Source organism: Rhyacophila brunnea, unplaced genomic scaffold, assembly GCF_057557595.1.
Source record: "Rhyacophila brunnea isolate RB1 unplaced genomic scaffold, BYU_Rbru_1.0 scaffold_17, whole genome shotgun sequence".
Classification (NCBI taxonomy): domain Eukaryota; kingdom Metazoa; phylum Arthropoda; class Insecta; order Trichoptera; family Rhyacophilidae; genus Rhyacophila; species Rhyacophila brunnea.
In genome coordinates, this window is record NW_028232827.1 from 2359344 (window position 1) to 2380928 (window position 21585).

At 34.6% G+C, this 21585-nt stretch overlaps 2 protein-coding genes across 2 annotated transcripts in view; both read right to left on the bottom strand.

Moving 5' to 3' along the window:
* LOC147073548 (uncharacterized) overlaps positions 1-19030 on the bottom strand; it is a 309140-nt gene extending 290110 nt beyond the window's left edge. The window contains exon 1 of the mRNA XM_085944656.1: positions 18944-19030. The gene's annotated coding sequence lies outside the window, so the exon portion shown is untranslated. The remainder of the gene's footprint in view (positions 1-18943) is intronic.
* LOC147073549 (uncharacterized) lies at positions 109-18164 on the bottom strand. The gene is made up of 4 exons (XM_085944657.1): positions 18138-18164; positions 17234-17395; positions 855-1539; positions 109-752 (listed from the first exon to the last, which is right to left on the bottom strand). The coding sequence occupies exons 1-4, from the start codon at positions 18162-18164 to the stop codon at positions 313-315; spliced, it is 1314 nt and encodes a 437-aa protein (XP_085800783.1). The 3' UTR covers positions 109-312.
* Positions 19031-21585: the final 2555 nt, after the last annotated feature.

Consider the following 21585-nt stretch of genomic DNA (forward strand, 5'->3'; position numbering starts at 1 on the left):
AGTATCGCAAGATAATTCAATCAATTTTGTCTTTTCAACTTTTCAAATTCATCATCCTGTTCGCGCCTCCCTTTGCAATAGTCTGCGGCTCCCCAGGGAAGCGCGCCTCCCAGTTTGTAAATCGCTGCCATATACTAAGAAATAGAGTTGGAGACAGAAAATACAATAGATAAACATAAAATAAATGAGCTGAGAAGTGAAACTTTGATCCAGCATTGGATCAACCCCGGCTAATGGTTATCAATGATGATTCAATATCATTACACCACATTAAAATTTCCGTTCGAATAATTTATATTATCAATTTCAGATTTAACTTGGTGTCGTGACATCATTGTCCCCAGAACACGAGCCTTCGGCTTCTTCGGTGACCGTGATCAGCGGTGGTGGAAGTCCATGCTTTTCGAGGATGCTCTCCATCGGTGAACCTTCATTGTTGAACTTCTCAAACTTGGGCGAAACATTCGGTAGAATATTTTTCGTTGTCTGCTTTATTGTCGTGTAAAGATCTGGAGTAATGTTGGGCAAAGACGCCCTTTTACTTCTAGCTCCTGCTGCCGCCATGCTGGACCCTAGCAGTGGTGATCCTGACGCTATATCACCAGGGTAACATTCCATACTTGATTCTTCTTCAATTGTATCGAAACCATCATCATTATTACCGTTCTTCAAACCGCTTTCTGGAGGTTTACCATTCTTTTGAAGATCTTCTTCAATCAATCTCGGTGGTAGACTATCCGCTCTGTGCAGACATTGATTAGATTTGTCGTGATTAATTTCAACAACAGTTTGTTCTTTGCGTACTGTACCATTACCCAACTGTCTCTGCTGTTCCTGGTATCTTTCTTCATCGGTATCTGAAGAATGTACGCCATCACAAATTCTCATTTTTGGTCCGTTTTCTATTTTATCTTGCAGCTTATGTAAGCTTACTTCTCTAGCTTGTATATCAGACCACAGTGGACCATCAGTAGAGCCTTCAATATTATAGCCAGGAGTTTTAATGGCATCGTCCCCAGCTATTATTGAATCTTGTTTAAATATAGCAGCAGTTACGACTGGCTTATCAGGGTCTGTTGGGGTCTTACTAATAAGCGGTTCTCTTGAGGATTCACAAGGTATAGTATTGCCAGGTGGTGGAATATATCCAGCATATAAAGGATATCCATATCTACCTTGTTCATATCCAACTTGATTTCCATATGCATAGCTTGGATTTTGTGATCCAGCTGAGGATATGCTCAAATCGGATGTAGATAGACCTGTGTTGCTGTTACCTAGTGACTTTTTGTCTGTTCGATGGTCGAGTGACTTGGGGTTAGGGCTCGCGTCGAGTAAGGAGTGCATGTAGTCCGCTTCTTCGTCTGTATCTACAGAAGCGTGCGGTAAGAGCGGTGACCTGTGGACTAGGGCGCGCTGCTCGGGGGAGCGCCGGAACTGCGATTGGTCGTCGCTGCTCTGCTGCACTTCCACGACAAAGACGCCGTCATTGTTAGGAGAGTACTTCATCTTCGTTTCGCGGGCACCTCGGGCAATATCCTGAAATTCAAAAATAATTAATTATTTGTATCTCCGAATATATTTTTCAGTTAATAAAAATGATATACTTAAAAGAAATAAAATAATGTATCAGGTTACTTCAAAAATTGTCTATAGGGATTGCAATACCGGTATTCCAGTATTTATCAATACCGAAATACCGGTTTTAAAAATCCAAAATACCGGAATATTCGCTATTAAGAAAGCATTCATTTACGTTTTTGAAAATGAATTATAAGTTATGTGCTGCTAAAATGCACATATATTGAGTGAATCCAAAAGAGGTGAAAAAATAATAAGACAAATATCATCAAATTTAATATATTTATTCGAGTAATTATTGTCTTGATGAATTATCATAATATTATTTCGAAATTATTCTATATTATTGATGACTGGACAAGCATTGAATTTAAGAAGATTTTCCTGCAGCAGGGACTTATTTGCACTTGGTGAACTTTTGAAGGCTTTAGTTAAAATTATCAATATTTTCAAATTATCTGTAAAAAATCACTAGTTCTACAATTATGATCAATACATATTTTTAAATGTCAACATAATAAATGTAGGTATGTAGGTTTTTGCTATAAAATAATATTTTAAAAAGATTTAAATAGCTATATTCAATTTATTGATAAGCACTTAATTCTGTTTTTTTAATGTTTAAGAAATACCGGTATTCAATAAGAAATACCGGTATTCAATAAGAAATACCGAAAAACCGGTATTGACCTTTTTATTTGGTATTGCAATCCTAATTGTCTAAATATACACGGAGACATAAAATAGATAATGTCAATTTAATAAAGAATCGTAAACCCAGTCAAAGTTACTGGGGTTTAATTATGAATACAATTTTACTTATTTACTATATTACACTCCTATCCATTACGTTAAAAATTTAAAAAAATATATATAATATTATGGATATTTTTTCAAATTGACCCTGAACTATTTTCTGTTCGCGCGCCTAGAGAAATATAATCAACAAATATTTTTTTTATTCAAGGAATTATTAAAAGGAATAAGACACAAGAGTTGAGAATTTTATATATTGAATATACCTACATAATTTGAAAACATCTCATGCATATACGCATTTTAAAATCATTTTTGAAAAAAAATACGACACTCGACGGTACTTAAACGTGTAATCGCTGGATCCGCGCCATTGTGCTTTTCCAATTAAGCTAAGGGGATCCTACTTAATTTCGACAATTTTAACCACAAGTTCTTACAAGAAAAGCTTATAAATTGCGTTATGTTTTTGTATATTAAATTAAGGTAGGTATCAATTAAATTTCTTAATTACTAACCGACGTCACGGATTATTACATTATTTAGTGGTATTTGCCGAATCGGCTTGTCTCGCTTTATCTGCCTCTTCAATTATTCACAGTCGTTGTTTGTGAAAACTATGAATTGGCTACAATAAATGAAAATATAATTAATAATTAATATTAAAAACCTGTAGAATTTAATATTAATTATATTTTCATTTCTTGTAAAATGGAATTCTACCAAGTAAATGCTAACTTAATTAGTATGAATTGGCTCTTCCCGATATACGAAGAGAAGTATCGGCGAATCTCGAAAGAAGGAAGCAGGTGCATGATCCCAGACACCCACTCCATGGACATCAAGCAGAGACCTCAAGGCTCAAGTCCAGAAAAAGCTTCCTTAAAAGAACAACGGAAGTGGATTGCCTCCCAGAAGAGAGTCGTATCCAGAAATGGAAAGAAAGACTCTGCAATCCTTGGATAGAGCCAACAGAGGAACCCTTGCCGGGACACGAACTTCCCTTCGATGTCTGGAAGGCACTGAACAGACTAAGAGTCGGTGTCACAAGGTGCAAGACAAACGTCAAGAAGTGGGGTGTCTTAACCGGCGAGGATGTCTCATGCGAGTGTGGGGAGGTGCAGGATGCGAAGCATATGTTGGTTTGCCCTCGAATTGGGATTGGGTGTGTTGAGGAGGACCTGTTGAAGGCCAATGTCAGGGCTCTCCGCTGCAACGTTTTGGAAAGGAGCGGTGTGATCCCGGGCACGATAAGTAAGTAAGTATGAATTGGCTTTTCGGTTATTCATCATCATCGGCACTACAACCCAATATGGGTTTTGGCCGCCTCCAGGAAACGTCTCCACTCCCCTCTGCCGCAAGCTTCCTCCACCGCCTCAGTCTCAGAGATGCTGTGTCTCTTTCTATAAAGTCCAGCCACCGCAGTCTAGGTCTCCCGACCCTCATTTTCCCTTCTGGTCTGTTGAAGAGAAGCCTCTTTGGTGGTTGGGTGTCTTCCATCTTTGAGACATGGCCTGCCCAACAAAGTCGCCTTACTTTCACGTGTGAGACTACAGGGGGATCTTCATACAATGCATATAATTCATGGTTGTACCTTCCTCGCCGCGTGCCATCCTCCTCACATACAGCTCCGAAGACTCTCCTTCGGTTATTAACGTGTATTATTCCTCGTTGCGAATACCATTATCAGGAATGAACCATAAACCAAAAGCCAAACATAACAACAAAGTAAAATAAAGTTTTTAATTGCTTTAGTTCAAAATTGAAAAAACATAAATTGGAAGACCACCCAGAAATATATTATAAATAATATAATCACAAACTATATATATACTATAATTACAAACCCATAATAGGTATAGGCATATTACAAATAATTACAAGATAAAAAGAACTTTTTATATACCACGTTTTTAAATTTTCCGTTGAATCATATAAACTTGACAATTCTGTGTATTAATAAATACTTTTTTTTGTACTTGATAGAAATAATGAATGAATATAGAATACTGAAATGTCATTTTGATTTCCATAGTAACGCACGTATATATATATAATTTAGTTGCTAGGACCACCCCCTTAGCAACCAATAATAGTGGATTGGATTACGGATTTCTTCCGAATATAGAATACTGAAATGTCATTTTAACATTTCATATTGATTTCCATAGTAACGCACGTATATATTAATAATTTAATTGCTAGGACCCCCTTAGCAACCAACAATAATAACTTTCCATACAAATCATAATTAACTGAAAATGAATTCAATTCTGCTTAAAGATGGCTAAAAGTATTAAAAGAATGCATTTTCATCGTTTTCTGATATATTCTAAAAGTTTCAAATGTCTATCTAGTCGGGAAGTTAGTTAAACAAGATTTGTATTGGACAAACAAGGAAAAAATTGTACTGGACAAACAAGAATACGAGCTAATAAAAACGTGGTAAAATGCTAAAGTCTAGTGAAATTCAAACATAAAACTTTAATTTACAGGACATTTACTCTGTATGACGTATTAAGCTATATACTATACAAGCTTTCGTCAAGGCTATTCCAGGTTGTATTTTCAATAAAATTAATGCTAAATTGGTGAATTTAGTCTATATTTACAATTCAATGAAAAATAATTAAATATGAAAAGCTTTGAAAGTTTTTAATTGGGCGCCGATTCCATACAAAATTTAAGAAAACACAGCACTTCTAAGTTAATTAGCTCGGCTTCGCGAAACCATCGCTTTATCTGTAAAATAATAATATTTAAGTAACCCAGTGAAATTAAAATTCTTTATCATCATCAGCCTATTGTCGACTTTGAATTTAAAGACCTTGTGCATCCAAAGGCGCTTTAGAATTACGTGTATGAATACAGATACTAGAACTAGAGGATAGAAAGTTAGGGTCGTAAAGTATCGTAAAGTAGTTAGAATATTTTTAAATGGTGATTGGAGATTGCGATACATTATTACTTACAATATATGTTCATGTTTTATTCAACGAATAACACAAATAAGCAACGTTCCCTCTAATTTTTCTATTGTGTGTGCGGATCATCAACGCATCTGAGCAGTGTCACTCGTCACCCGGTGCGCTAAATTTGCACACATCCCCCTCAAAACGCACACATACAATTTGTCATTAAAACTTATATTTTTAAATTAGCATTTTTTCACAGTGATATATTAATATTTTGTAATTGTGATTTTTGACGCCACAATTACAAAATAAAAGGAATTCTAGACGAATAAAGTAAAGTAAAGATAAAGTAGTTAATAGTATGAGCATGAAACATGAGACAAGAGGCGTAAGTTACCTGATCTTTTCCAAGCCGAACTCCACATTTCTTCAGAAATCTCGCAACTGACAACTGTAAATTTAATTAGAAAAAAGGGATTACACGGCTGAAGGCTCGCGCAATCCATGGTTTAAGATGTATATTATAAATTTCTGGACGCCACACGATCTTAAGACCGTGAAAGATAATAAATATTTAACAGTGTGGAATATAGAATTGGGAACAATAAATAAAAGAGCGATTTATATACTTGACAGAAACTATATTATCGCAAAGACAATAATTTAAAAATACATTAAAAAGTTATTAAGCAGCTCGATGCTGGAATTTGAAATACTAACTTTAAATACAAGCAGCTAAGTTTGAAAAGAAACAATGGAAGAATGGTGAATCAAATAATAGTTTTAAAATACCCAAATTGGAACGATCAGAGGCTCCAGACACGGCGGCTGCATCGTGCTCCATTAAGTGACGTCCATGATTAATATTGGGTAAATCCAAACGGAACACGACTGTACTATACGGCTGACAGAATCAAAAAGCCCAATTGCTTCTCTCATACCTTGCAACCTCCGTTGTGACCGGAAATGCCTTCAGCGACATCTGTCTAATCGCGTACGCTCTATCGGGGTTGCCAGCGGTATCAAAGTTAGTTATGTTGAAAATGAACATAACAACAGATACTTTCATCAACAATTAATGTGTGAAACTGAGACTTAAATAGAGTAGTTCGAGAGTAATTCGTCAAAAAATTCTTTTTTAATGACTGCATTAATGCATTCGACAAATTCGAACTCATATTTTTTTACTTCACCAGCTTTTGGGAATATCTGTGTATTTAGATACATGATTATGAATAGGTATCTTGTACATAAAGCATATAAGCATTTTATGTTGATAGCCTATAGTACCTACATTATCAATTATCACTTTGACTAGATTGTAACCAGATTTTTTGCGCTCAGCAATCTCAATCCTATTCTTTCGTTCTTCGGGTGTTTCCGTCATCATTTTCAAAAGTCCACCTCTTGTCAAATTTTTCAATTTCGATATAGCATCCCGGTGTACTTTTTGACTTAAATACCTTTTTAAAAGATACAACCACCATTCAGTCCACTTCTTTTCAGACGTGAATTCTCCTTGCATATTTTCTGGGGAGTATAATATGATGCGTTTGACACAATCATCTCTTTCCGAATGAACAAATATATAATCAATGCATACTTTTTTCGAATGCATTGAAGATGGCATTTCTGTTTCGACGATTTCAGAGAGCCATTCTTATTAAAATTTAACGCAGGATTTCTTCTTAATGATCGCATTTGAAATAATATCACATCCACTCCTTTTTGACATTTTTAGGGGATAAATTTTTTATAATTAATAAGTATAATATCTACCTGTGCAAGCAATCGTATTGTTCACTTGAATTGTTTGTAAAGTACACTGAACACACCTGTAGTTGTTACTAAAATCTGGCAAATGAGACTTCTACAATTTTTTTGTGTGAGAACTATGCGGGGGATGAAGACATGTGTGCGGACATATTTTGGTAGGTGTGCGCGTGTGCGCACAGGGAACAGTACGCAACAGTACGTTACAGGGAACATTGCTAATAAGGTATAAGTACTCATGAGATGTTATCAAATTATGTATGTTCAATATAAAATATTAGAGAATGTTACATTCTCAAATCTTGTGAATTATTCATTGAATAAAATAAATAGTTTATCAAAATCACATTATTTTCAAAATTAAAGTAATAAGTATTATAATCCCCAGTTTTATCCGTTAAAATCAATGTTATAAAATATTTTTTTTTCAAATTTATTCTCCCACACAATTTTTCCACGTGCGTAAATTTGGTGAATATACAATGTAGTGAATTATCTATCCTAAATAAATTAATCTTAATAAATTATTATTTAATATAAGTAGTACATGTAAGCCAGTTGTCATAAATAAATAACAACCCTCCATCAAGGATTAGCAGTGAAACACATTTAAGTATAATGACGTATACCTAGTACCGACAACAAAAGTGATACATTTGTAAAACTGTCAAAGCCACTCCAAAAATTGCACATACAAACACAACTAGGCAAAAAAAAACGTTTTCCGTCCACCTTATTAGCAACGTAGCCGTTTACTTTGTGAGTCAACACCAAAAAAAAATCTGTCATAATAGATTTTTGGGTTTTCACCACGTGTTCTTTCTCCTTTTTTTCACGACGTTTCTGGCTCATTGCAGTGGCCAAGAGATAATGTGTTGATGAAGTGTACTGTTGTAGATGTATGAATGTGAACGCTGCTCTAAATATGTCAAAAGGGATCCGATTAGCTGAGAGTAAACTTTTCTCAGAGTAAAATTGTATGATAGTATGCTGCACCAGTTTGTGACAATCAGAGATACCGGATCGAATATTGGATTTCACTGAAATTGTCAGAAGTTATGACGTTTTTAACCGAAGCCTATCATCCCTATTAATATTTTCATGGATCCTATGGATTTCGATAACGATGGGTTCACAAATCGTGAAATTCCTGTATCCCTCGATTTTGAACTACCTACGCTTATGAACTTGCATTTTGCTCAATTAATAATTGATGAAAGCTTATTTTTTCTCATTATTTAAGTATACCAATGTGCTATCGCTTGCGATAGCTGAGCGGCTTACATATGGGCTTATAATATCGTGGATCCCAGGTCCCAGAATCCTGGGCATAACAAATACACATATTGTTTTTCAATGTGTGTAGAGTATGGATCTAATACGTTGAATAAGTGGTTAATACCCATTTCTCCTAAATTAAAAAATCTATTAATATAAACGTACACTCTATGGAGACCCTTATGACTTCTTTCAATCGGACATGGTTCTAAAAAATATCCTTAAGTTTTCCTTTTGGCCTGCAGAGCCTAAAAGATTGACAATTTCATCTTGGTTGGGCCAAATATGGTGGCCGTCATCCCTTATTTCCCCACTTACCTCAAATCATTATTTATTATTGTCAAAAGACCAGGAAACCAGCAATTACGGGTCATGAGACGACCATGATTGCGAATAACATTCAATTACTCCAAGACAGCCGAGCGCGTAGGCTTATTAAAGTTATCGCACTATATCTGATACGATACGAACGAGGCCGCGTTAACTACAGAGTGATTCATACAAAATGCATCTTTTTGACCTTCTTTGCGCTAAATCCTACACGGTTTGAGTGAACGTCGTGTCTATCATCAATCCTGAACTTGTGATCAACATCCATCCCAAAACAAACGTGAAACCGTGAAAATGACATTCCGAACCATCCTGGTGCGTGAACACCGAACCAGCCTTAGCGCGCGCCAGCCCTCTCAACAAAAAAGGTCAGTGTCTGGAATTCTAGTCCACTGCTTAAAGCGCCAACACATACAAAAAAAAATGCCAACCCCCAGTATACTTATGCCACAGCGAGATGAAAGTATTATACATAACGTTTAACAAATACCATGTCAGTCTCGCTGAGTGAACGATCTCGTCAAAACGGAGAGCAAACAAGGGGCCATTTGTAGCAAAGCGATTGTTTATGCAATGTTGATTTTGTCTCCTTGATAATCCGTCATCATTCTGGCCGACAGAAAGATAAATGGCCTCGAAAGAGATTTCCAAGCGAGTTTCCGCCCAGTCCGGCCCTGCTTTGATTTATCGCGAACCCCTCAAATAATGATACAGGGAAAACCTGCGAAAAATACAACGATATACGAGCGCTCTATCATAATACGACCGAATAATATCCCTACCGAGAATTGGGGATGTTTTGATTTATGAATGAAAATGTCGGTTGTAGGTATAACAGAATATCATAATATCGTAGAGTCCAGTCAAAGTTGGTGTATTGTTATCAACTATTTTTAATAAACCATTTCTTTGATTCAACGAATAATTCACATGATTTTAGATTAAAATAATTGGCGAGACTTCTATATCAAGTCTTTTACGTCATCTCGGTCGTTTCTGGAACTAAATCTCTCCCCCAAATTTACATTCCCCGCGGCCATAATTCGGTGTGTGTTCGACATCAAGTGGAGTTTCATTAAAATTAAAATGCCTAAACCTTTGCGAAAGCAAACGAAGACTATAATTTCGAATCGAGAAGTATTGTGAGGAGGAGAAAAGAAAAGAAAGTTTTATGTTGGTTTAATCAATAATATGTGCTTAGATTATGATAATGATGAATCATCATCACCACTGCTGGATGAAGGCCTCTTCGAGCTGCCTCCACTTCTCTCGGTCCTGTGCATTGCGTTGTCACGTACTTCCGCAGAGCTTTATCTTTCATCGATCCAGCGGCCTTTAGGTTTACCTTGCGGACGTTTTGTACTTCTTGGAGACCACTGGATGACTAGATTTGTCCAACGATTGTCGCTTCTTCGAGATATATGTCCAGCCTATCTCCATTTAAGGCTTTTAATAAACTCTAATACATCGCAAACCTTTGTCTGCTTCCTTATCCACTCATTCCTCTTTTTGTCCTTTCGCGTTATGCCCAGCATGCACCTCTCCATACCACGTTGTGCTAATCTAAGTTTCTGGATCTCTCTTTTACTTAGGGTCCATGTTTCACACGCATATGTAATCAGGGGAAGCACACACTGGTTGAACACTTTGCGCTTTAGGCACAGTGGAAGGTCACTTTTGAAGACATTATTCAGGCGGCCAAAAGCACTCCAGCCTAGCTTTACTCTGCGAACAATTTCATCAAATATACATCCATCTATAGACACTTGTTGTCCCAGATAGATGTAGCTTTTCACCTGTTCGAGCTGAGTGCAATTGATGAGGATCTCTTTTTGGCCCGCAAAGCAGTTGAACATGACTTTCGTCGTTGTTACATTTATTTTCAAACCTACTTTGTTGCTTACTTCAGCGAGTTCCTGCATTTTGGTTTGGAGGTCTTCTGAGTCTTGCAAGAAAATTACTATGTCATCGGCAAAGCGCAGATGACTCAGGTATTCTCCATTTATGGGGATCCCTTTGTCATTCCAGTCAAGTTGCCTGAATGATGAATATGCTGTTTAAAATAAATACCTACACATAATAATTATAAAAAAAATATTCGTAAATAAATAATATTTGTAATTCTATTGATCCGTAGTAGCTTTATGACCCCCCAGGGGGCCGCGACACACGGGTTTGAGAAGCTCTGATTTATAGTTTATTAGTGAGGCTTGGCGCACTTGGCTGCCTTAGGCGATCTAACCCAACAGGCAAAAGACAAAAAAAAATATTCGCCAAATCCTAGTAGTAGGTACTAAATACGACCGCGTTACAAACACTCAAGTTCGTGAAATGGCATATCAGTACTCTGTAACAGTTATAATCACGAAGAGGCGTTTCACGTGGCTAGGACATCTATCCTGGGAGAGTACTGCATATATTACATCGCTGTGAACAATACTCCTCATCGTGCAGAGGTACTACAAAACGTATTACGCATTGCAGATCTCAAATAGATGTATGGGACGTGGCGATGGATCTTGTACTTGTATGGTATTCCGACGCTAAAGCATGATAACAGTAGCAATAAATGCGTTGCTCAATTCTGCTACTATGTATTGTTATTTACGTTAATTTATCTACAACATCTCTGCATTTCGGCATTACGGAGTATTCTTGAGTATGGCTCCATTATCTGGAGTCCTTGTGAGGTTTTCTATAAGCTTGTTTTAGAGCGTGTTCAGAAAAAAAATTCGTCATCTTTATTTAAAAGTTTATAATTATTTTCCTTTTGACACCATCTCAAACGAGTCTTTTCCGACTAACTTTCTTCAAGGCATGCTCGACTTTCATTCTCTTGAAGCTCGTAGGTCACTTCTGCTCTTAAAGCATTTTCCCCTGCTCTCACGTGGTATCGTTTTCAATCCCGATATTCTAGAAAATTTGAATTTTTACGCACCCGTCAATTATATGCGTGGTCGCAGATATGACCTATTTTGGGTGAAAGCTGTTTCCTCATGTCAGGCTCACCAGGTACCAATAGCGAGGGCTGTGCGGCTGGTCAATGCACTCCTTAGAGATGTAGATATTTTTGTGCGATCCATTATATTATATTCTGTTTTTTAAATTCTATTTTATTGTTTAATTTGTATTTTTACTTTATTTCTTTTGTACAAAACTATTTTTGCTTTGTTTTTTTTCTCTACCTTGTTTTATCTCTAACTGATTACTTGTAATTTTTATTGTAAATGTCATGTTGTGAACCTCCTGAATTAATTAATAATGTGTTATGTACTCAACGTGTCTTTTTCAAATAAATAAATATATAATAAATTTATAGATGGCCCTGACCCACATACTATTGGAGAACCACTGATAAAATTGATTAAAACAATTCCGTTTCATATAAATGCGTTGCTCAATTCAATTCAATTCAATTTATTTATTTTACATATTGTGGACATTACAAATTATAAGTTTAAGACGTTCACAACATGACATGTAGAAACAAAGAAATATTATTAAAACAGTATTAGGTACATAAAAAAAGAGATAAATCAGTATTAAGTTATTCTACAGTATAAATGTGTAAATTCAAAAAATATTAAGTATATAGGTACAAGGAAGTACACCGGATGAATTAAGCAGACCCTATTTTAAGAATTTATAAAATAACGTCCACCTGTACTCATCCTCACGTAGATGGAATATATCAACATCCGAAGCAAATTTGGTTGAACAGAGTTATTGCCCTCCCAATTGGTATCACCAATCGCAGGTTAGTTCTGCTCCTAGGGAGAACAAATAACTGATGCTCCCGATTTCTAAGATAGTTATCAGGGACACACAAGTCAATACTACCAAGAATGGCAGAGTTCTCATTCACACCACGTATAAGTCGAAAAAAATACGTGGCCAAATATTGATCTCTTCTAGCACTTAAACTACAGTATGTAAGCATACCTAAGAGAAAGTCAGTTGGATAAAGCCACAGCTACTATGTACTGTTATTTAGGTTAATTTATCGGCAACATCTCTGCATTTCGCACTTACATAATTTATTGAAGGCCCTGACCCACATTCTATTGGAGAACCACTGATAAAATTGATTAAAACAATTCGGTTTCATATTCAACGAGCCGTGGTTTTGTGATTGACAGCCTATTATAAAATCGATTATAAACATTTTAGAGTAATCTTCTGAGAAAACAACATTAAACAATTTTATAATCCGTATTAGAACGTCGCCAAATCCGATTTGATTGAATGGGATTAATAAAACAGGGCATCTGATAAATTTTCACAAATTGACTGACAGTTAAAAGCGGTCACTAAAACCAATTTAAATATTTACTTAAACAAGGTTTTAACCGATTTTCCCAAATTACTCGTTAATTGAAAATATGTTTAACATTTAATTTTAAATAGATAAATACCATTCTTGTCGAATGAGGTATTTTATCAAACTAATTAATATCAATCTATAATCCTTCGTGGACCTTATACCATGGCCTTACAAAGGGGGGGGGGGGCTGACGGGGTTCTAGCCTGGGGGCTCGGGCTCTATGAAAAAAATGAGAACAGAATCGTCATCTAAATGGAAAACCGCCACCGCTTGTTGTAATTATAGTATTCATTCCTTAATTTGCAGCCACAAGGCAACGCATCGTCTGCCTATCCCCCACGGGTCGTCTCTGCTACTAATGTATCAAGGGATATTACAAATAATACGAAATAAAAACAACTATAACAAAATTGTCAATATTAATAATAATTGTTACTTAATGTATAAATCAGTGGCTAAGGGTAACTTTTGGAAAGAGGTAGGCTGTGGAGATCAGGATAAAAAAAACACACTTGTTATGTATACTTACGAGAAATAAGAAGATAATACGATATTACTACTAATGAATAGGTACACACTAATGACAACGACACACTAATGTAATGAAACTTCAAAAACTCACTGACGACATAAAATTTAGTGATCAATGTTTAAAAGTACGTATTTTTTCAAAACATTTATACACATCAAAAATCATTACATAAAAGTTCTTTTTATTTTTAAAATCAGTCTATATTTATTAATATTCGATTAAACACTAAAGAAATTATTTTTTTAAATTATCTAATCATTAATTTATTAGTTTTAGGCTCTACGATCGGAGCTTACCTTAGTTCATACAATTCAATAGACTGAGCGAGGCTACGTAACGTAAAGTCAATATGAAAAAAATTGAGAATTATCTGAAACATACTCCGACCTTTATTTAAGACAAGACAGATGGCGCGATGTGGTAATTTTTTTAAAAATCTTTGCAGATTGTTTTGTAATTATCTGTGTAATACATTCCTACACATTCGGCATCTCTCGCTGGCAAAATAATTTATTTTATAGAATATTATAATGAAGTGATTATATAAATAAGTCAAAATGCAGTTAAAAATATTTTTCTTAAGAAGGTGGGCTTCAAATAAGCACCTAGTATGGAGTCTTTGTCACTGCTATTTGGTCCATACTCTGACTCATACACAAATTGAAAAATAATATATTATGTACTTGTCAGACTGAGAATTCGAACCTGGGACCCATGACGCTATAGACCAGCGATACTCAACCTGCGGCCCTTTAAGCTTTTATGTGCGGCCCGAAACACATTTATTATCAGGAATTTCGTATATCTTGAGATTCGTTTCGTCTTTTTTAAATTTTTAAAATCTCAAAAATTTTTTGTTAAAAAGGGGGGTTTCATGATTTTTTTCGTCATACCAGTAGTGATGCGGCCCGCGTTACTTTACAAATATATGTATTTGGCCCGAAGAAAAAAAAGGTTGAGTATCATTGCTATAGGCCGACGCTTCGATTGATTACTTTAGCCAGTCCATGCCATGGCACACATCTCAATTTCTTTTGAACCCTCTCCACCATAATGCTATACTTTAACTCATATAGAAAACACAAAATAGACCTACGCCCAAGCATTCTTCTAAGTAAAAAATGGTGGCTATTTTAACATTAAATTTAGAAATGATAATATTAATTCAAGTCAAATATGTATTACAATTATTTTACTTAAAATTTAATCATTCTCAAGGTATGCCTACATCCTTTTAAAGATTCTCAGTGAATAAAAATGTTCCAAGTCTATTTTCTTATTCTCAAGTGATATATCTACTACATAAAATCCCCATATGTTTTTCTGCACCATACACTCTATCCAAAATAGGGAAAACCCCTCACAGCATGCAGGGAAAACGTTTTCGATTTATTCAAAATAGGTGTTTAGGGAAAACACAAGAAAATCCAGTCCCTTAGAATGCACTGATAATAAAAAAAGGGATTGAAATTGACATAGAAAATTTCTTTTAGGCCTGTACTATAAAACATAACTATTAGAATATTTATCATATTATAGATCGCTTGCTAACTTAAGGGCGGACGTGCTCAGCGTGGGTCAAATGGAGCTTTTTTTATATTTTCAAAGCATGATCCTGGACATACCTTAAACGTTGTAGATAATCTATTTATATAATTTTGAAGCTTTATTATCCTTTATATTTATTTTAAACATTTGATGACTGCATAAAGTATTTTTATTACATAACATAGTATTCTTTTAAACCTCTCGCTCTAATGTTTTAGAATATAGTCATATTTCAGTACATAAATGTGCAGTGGTGTTAAGATTAGATAAGACGCATTACTAGTAAAATTAAAAGACGCTAATTTCCTCGTGAAGCATTTTTAAAGTTTTAACCTTTTTTTATTTTTAAAGTTTAAACCTTATTCGATTATCCATGAGCTCAATACTATCGTAATTATTCATATTTTTTTTACACATTACATACCATGTAATCAGTATTGTAAATTTATTTTTATTTATAAACATGATTGTTTTCTATTATTTATATATATCAGAGACCCGCTTTCTCAGAATTTTGGGACCACGTAAAATGTTTGTAACATACCCTACCCCTAGTTTTAGAAATTGATAATACTTAATACTACTTAATTTTTTTTTTACCATTTTCGATCCTAATAATATCAGACGGGCATCCACTTAGTGAAGTTTGTATCAACAGATTTTTTTAGCCACTTGCTCAATCTATTAGGTCCATACTCTAGACCCAAATTGAAAAACAATATCTGCACTTTCCTCAAAATTCTAACCTGGGACCCACGACATTATAGGCCGACGCTTAAGCCGCTCGGCTCGCATCGTGGGCATTACATTAAATTAACATTAATTAATTTATGTTGCAGCCAATTACTTATTATTAGACCGCCACGGCTAAAAGTCGGTTTTGGTATTATAATCATCCTCGAAGGGAAGTAAGTAAGAATATTACACCAGTGGCGAAGGGTGGAGGTGGGCTGTTAAGATTCGTCATAAATAGCGCACACTAAACTTTGTCAGTCATATTTACTCATTTGTTGTCTTTGAACTAAAAATACAATTTGCAGATGGTGCTGGTTAGTTTTTTTGAAATTCAATTAAATTCTACCTAACCAAACCATAATAGTTTATGTATGCCGTGAGGGATACGACAAAAATAGTGCACACTTTTTCAATCATACTTATTTGTTTTCGTTGAATTAAAAATACTTATTACAAGTTACAGGTGACATTGGTTGGTTTTTGAAAATTTATTAAGCTATACCAAACCGTAATCGATAAAAAATATTCTTCCATCTATAAAATATCTAATATTATGTATGGTTTAATGGTATAATTTTAGATGTTTCAGAGATATATAATATTTTTTGACTATTATCTAATTTGGCTGGAATTGGGCAGGGTTTAATTTAATTAAAAATAATTACAAGATAAAAAAGAACTTTTTATATACCACGTTTTTAAATTTTCTGTTGAATCATATAAACTTGACCATTCTATGTATTAATAATTTAGGACAAATAAGGCAATTGTCAACAAATCATTTTTTTGCTATTTTGCAACAAACAAATATAGAATACTGAAATGTCATTTTGATTTCCATAGTAACGCACGTATATATTAATAATTTAGTTGCTAGGACCACCCCCTTAGCAACCAATAATAATGGGTTGGATTACGGATTTCTCCCGAAATAACTTTTCATACAAAACAAAATAAACTGAAAATGAATTCAATTCTACTTAAATATGGCTAAAAGTAGAATGCATTGGCATCGTGTTTTGATATATTCTAAAAGTTTAAAATTTCTAGCTAGTCAGGAAGTTAGTTAAAAATCGATTGCAAGATTTGTACTGGATAAACAACCACTGGACAAACAAGAATGCGAGCTAAGAAAATCGTGGTAAAATTAACAAACACTATCTACACACTGCAAACTTAGTTCAATGAAAACAAATTTGTTTGCCTGACAAAGTTTAGTGTGCTTTATTTATGTCGGATCTTAACAGTTTACTTCCACCCTTCGCCACTGGTAAATGCCTATTAAATATTTCTTTACCGAAACTACCAATTTTATCTTACTTGAATTCACCGAAATATGTCTTTTGATGAACATCGTAGAAAACCTGTGATTTCGGAATCAGAGAACCGAGTCGGGTTCTGGGATTCAAGATTCCGAGATTATCAACTCTTGATGATGAATGATGCGATTCGTATACTTACATTTCTGACTTCAGTTTCAACAATGAGATGATTATTCTTCAGTGTCATCGTGATGATGGACCCGTTCGCGGGAGGCTGCGTGTGCGACGTTTGACCCCCTTGGCCTCCATTTTCACCATCGCCACCATTCTCACCAGAAAAGCCAGACTCTGCTGACTTCAACTAGAAATAGACAAAAGAAAATAATATATTCATTGATTTTTTAATGCCCACTTTGGCAGAGCAGTAACAATGTCGGCTTATAAAGTCGTGTATCCCTAACGTGTCCATACGTTTTTAGGTAGCCTATCGCGTTGTCCCCAAGCACAACTTTGGGATACCGAAATGTTCCGTTTTCAGAAAAAGAGCAACCCACGGCAACAATTCTAAAAAAGGCGCGAAAATCAAAAAATCGATAGAAAAGCACCGGTAGAACCGGTCAGAAAGCACCGGTCTTTACGAGGTGTTTTCTCTTATTTAAGAAAAAACACAGTGCAAGTTTCAGTTATTAAAGCAATGTTAATAATTGAGCCGTTGCCCGGAATAACGTTGTATCCAACAATATTCTTGTTTTGAGAAAAATGGAAAAAAATAAACCAGTTATGTTTTGTTACATTTTATATTTTAAATACAATAAACATACAATTATTAAGAGTTTTAAATGTAAAATGGCGAAAAAGGCAATTAAATTTGGATTTATTACAAAAAAATATAGTAAATTAGTGGAAAAATGTTGTATATGAAAATTTCACATGCAACATTATTCCGCAAAATGTATTTTATTCATTCTGCTTCACTGAATAGTGCCTTAAAAAAGGCAGCATGCTCATCTAACATGAATTCACACATGTCATTGAGGTCTTTGAGCTTAGAATTATCTTCGTCTGCTTTCTGAACATAGCGTCCGACATTCGACCCTCAATACATGAGACGAGATGATGACTTTGTCCATTGTGATTCAGTAACCCTGAATGCTAATTGAATATTTGTCTTGATATTAAAATCGAGAACACATCCCGAATAAAAAAAAATTCGCACAAACGCGACCTTGCAAAATAGAACTAGGAACGATTAAAAAAAATGAAACGGTATTAGATTAAGTTACCATGTATAGAGCACTATAATGCCAGCATTATTATCAAACAACATTTCCAATAACAATATGGATAAATCAATCGAATACAATCGATTAACGTTCGACATATTAATAATATGTGGAACGTAATAATTTTTTTCATGAGATCAAAAGAACTGTCAAATGGTATACAACATTATTCCACAAAACTGTTTCGACGGGTAAATTACAGGCTTAATAATATTTTTTCTGGATAAATACTCTTTTCCTACATCCTTCAGCTTCCTAGTTTTGATATTTGTCCAGTTTAAAACATGAGATGTCCGTTTTCTTCCTTTATTCAAGTGAATTATACCACGCTCCGTGATATTGACGGATGGCGACGCCATTTTGACAATAGCATATACAACGTTCTTCCACTAACCAATAACTTTAAAATGCTGCCACAAGCCTAAATATTTTTTCTTTGCCATGCTACCTACCTTAAGCGATGCATAAAAACATACCCAACATTATTCCATCAATAACTCAACATTGACAATTTTGTTGGATACAACATTATTCCGGGCAACGGCTCAATTACCAAAGTAAATTTTAGTCCTGCCAAGAATTTTATTCTTATTTGAAATCAAAACCAAATATAAGTAAGTACTTACTTTGTTCTTCAAAAAAATATAAGACCACATAAATTATTTATTTTCACGTGTTCATTCCTGTTATTTTCATTAATAAATAAAAACTATGAAAAAATATGCGTTTTCTTTAACACACATACTATCAGCGGTGAAGGGTGGAGGTAGGCTGTTAAGATCCGACATAAATAGTCCACAATAAACTTTGTCAGTCATACGTATTTGTTGTCATTGCAATTTACAGATGGTGTTGGTTAGTTTTTTTTTAAAATAAATTAAACACTGCGAAAACCAAGTCAAAAAAAACTCATCTATCTATAAAACATCAGAAACCATGCTATTAAGCCATACATAATTTTGGATATTTTATAGATAGAATATTTTTTTATCTACTATGGTTTGGTTCAGGCAGGGCTTTTTAAAAAACTATTCAACGTGTGTTAGATATGTATTTTTAATTCAACGAAAACAAAGAAGTAAATATGAATGAAAAAGTGTGCACTATATTGTCGAATTGCACATAACATAACGAGGCTATTAGGTATGGTTTGATTTAGGCAAGGTTTTCAAAAACTAACCGATACCATGTAAATTGTAGTCTTAGTTCAATAAAAACAAATATTAATGAGTGACAAATTTTAATGTGCACTATTTATGTCGGATCTTAACAGCCTGCCTCCACCTTTCGCCACTGCATACTATTATGTACTTAAAAATTAGTAGATGTCCCGTTTTGAGAGAAAAAATGAATGGTCACGTTATGTATCCCGGGATTGAATCTTGAATCTGGTAAAATCATATGTTGTTTTTCAATATAAATCTTTGGAGAGTATGGACATAATAGGTGGGTAACATATTATATATCTCGTAAAATAAAAAACAACCCCTACTCTGTCCATCGGCCGATATGATCCGGCGGTCAAACATGACGATGTAATGTAATATATCACGCATGTCATTCCAACCAGCCGACCTCTAGCTAGAGCAACTCTTGCCATTCTTTTATACCGAAACAATGAAAACATTATGTACATTTTTTTAAAAATACCTATATAACTTGCAATAATAAATGGCAGGTGTCGAGTGGTAGACGTGGATTTCTGTCGCGTGTTGTCAATAAAAATGTCAAGTTGATATGATTAGTGGTGTTTTCAAGTTCGAATTGCTACACCCTCACGTCTAGAGGTTATTGGGTTAATACAGGTGCCTTAAAATTGTACAGCACTAAGTAAGAATAAAATTGAATGATTTTTATCAGCCCAGGCATTTCCAATTGTACAAAGCGTCGATCGCAAATGAATTTTAGTCAATCGTATCACGGACACAATATAGACATTGAGTCAGGAAAATGAAAAAAACGTGTAGGTAACTACATTCAGTATTTTTTTAAAGGAGAATCATTGATTACCTATTCATATTTTTACCTTAATCAGCTTACGAGAAAGTCGTTTTCAAATTGAAGGCGTCCCTTAAAAAGGGTCTACTTATATAATATACATCGGTGTCAAAAATGATTTTATTGTATTTAAAGATCCCATAAAACATTATAGGGGCGATGTTGAAACCAAAAATCATTTCATACTAATTTACCTAGGTACTTTTTACGAAACAGTAGGTATTATTTTCATACAGTTTTTAATATAGTCAGAGGATTAAAACCACATCACATAAAAAGCTCAGCGTACTCGAAAGTTATAAGTACCTAGCTGTTTCTCATTTGTGAACTTTTTGAAAAGCTTTCGCGTGGGTTAAATGCTTTTACGAAACCAAAACTAGTCGCGGTTTTAAAGCCTTAGCTTAGGGTAGGTAGGTACATTAAAAATCTAAAATGCACTTTTCTTCTTAATCTAATAAAAAGTTTTATTAATTATTGTTTTATCCAGTAAAATTTATGACGAGAATTTTCATATACATACATAATATAAGTAATACAAATGTGAGGTTATGTAACACTGATAAGTCCGATTGTCGCATATGGCTCGACAGCATTGTGCATAACCAAAAATACAGAGATAATACTTTCTGGTAACCTCTGAAGTGAGTTGCCTTGTGAGTGAGGCTGTAACAAGTTTTGAATCTCCAGTATAGAGAAATATGGGATAATGTACGAGGGTGGGTCAATAATTCCTTAGAAAAAAGCATTAAAACAGTTTTTATTTTTGTATTTTTTTTTTATTTCTCAACATAATCTCCTTGGAGCTCAATACACTTGGTTAGACGTTTCTCAATTTTTTTTAAACCGTCAGAAAAATAAGTTTTCGGAAGGTCCTCAAAATAAGCATTTGTCCGATCGATGACTTCTTTATTTGAAAAAAAACGTTGTCCACTTAGCCATTTTTTTAAGTTTGGGAAAAGGAAAAAGTCACTGGGGGCTAAATCTGGCGAATACGGTGGGTGGTCGACCAATTCGAACTTCAATTCTTCAATTTTAGCCATTGATCGTAAACATGTGTGAACACGGGCATTGTCCTGATGAAAGAGGATTTTTTTCCTGTTTAAATGAGGCCGTTTTTCTTCAATTTTGTTTTTTAGCTGGTCCAATAAAGATGCATAATAATCCCCTGTTATTGTTTTTCCTTTTTCCAAATAGTCAACGAAAATAATTTCACGTGCATCCCAAAATACAGTAGCCATAACCTTACCAGCTGATTTTACGGTTTTCGCCT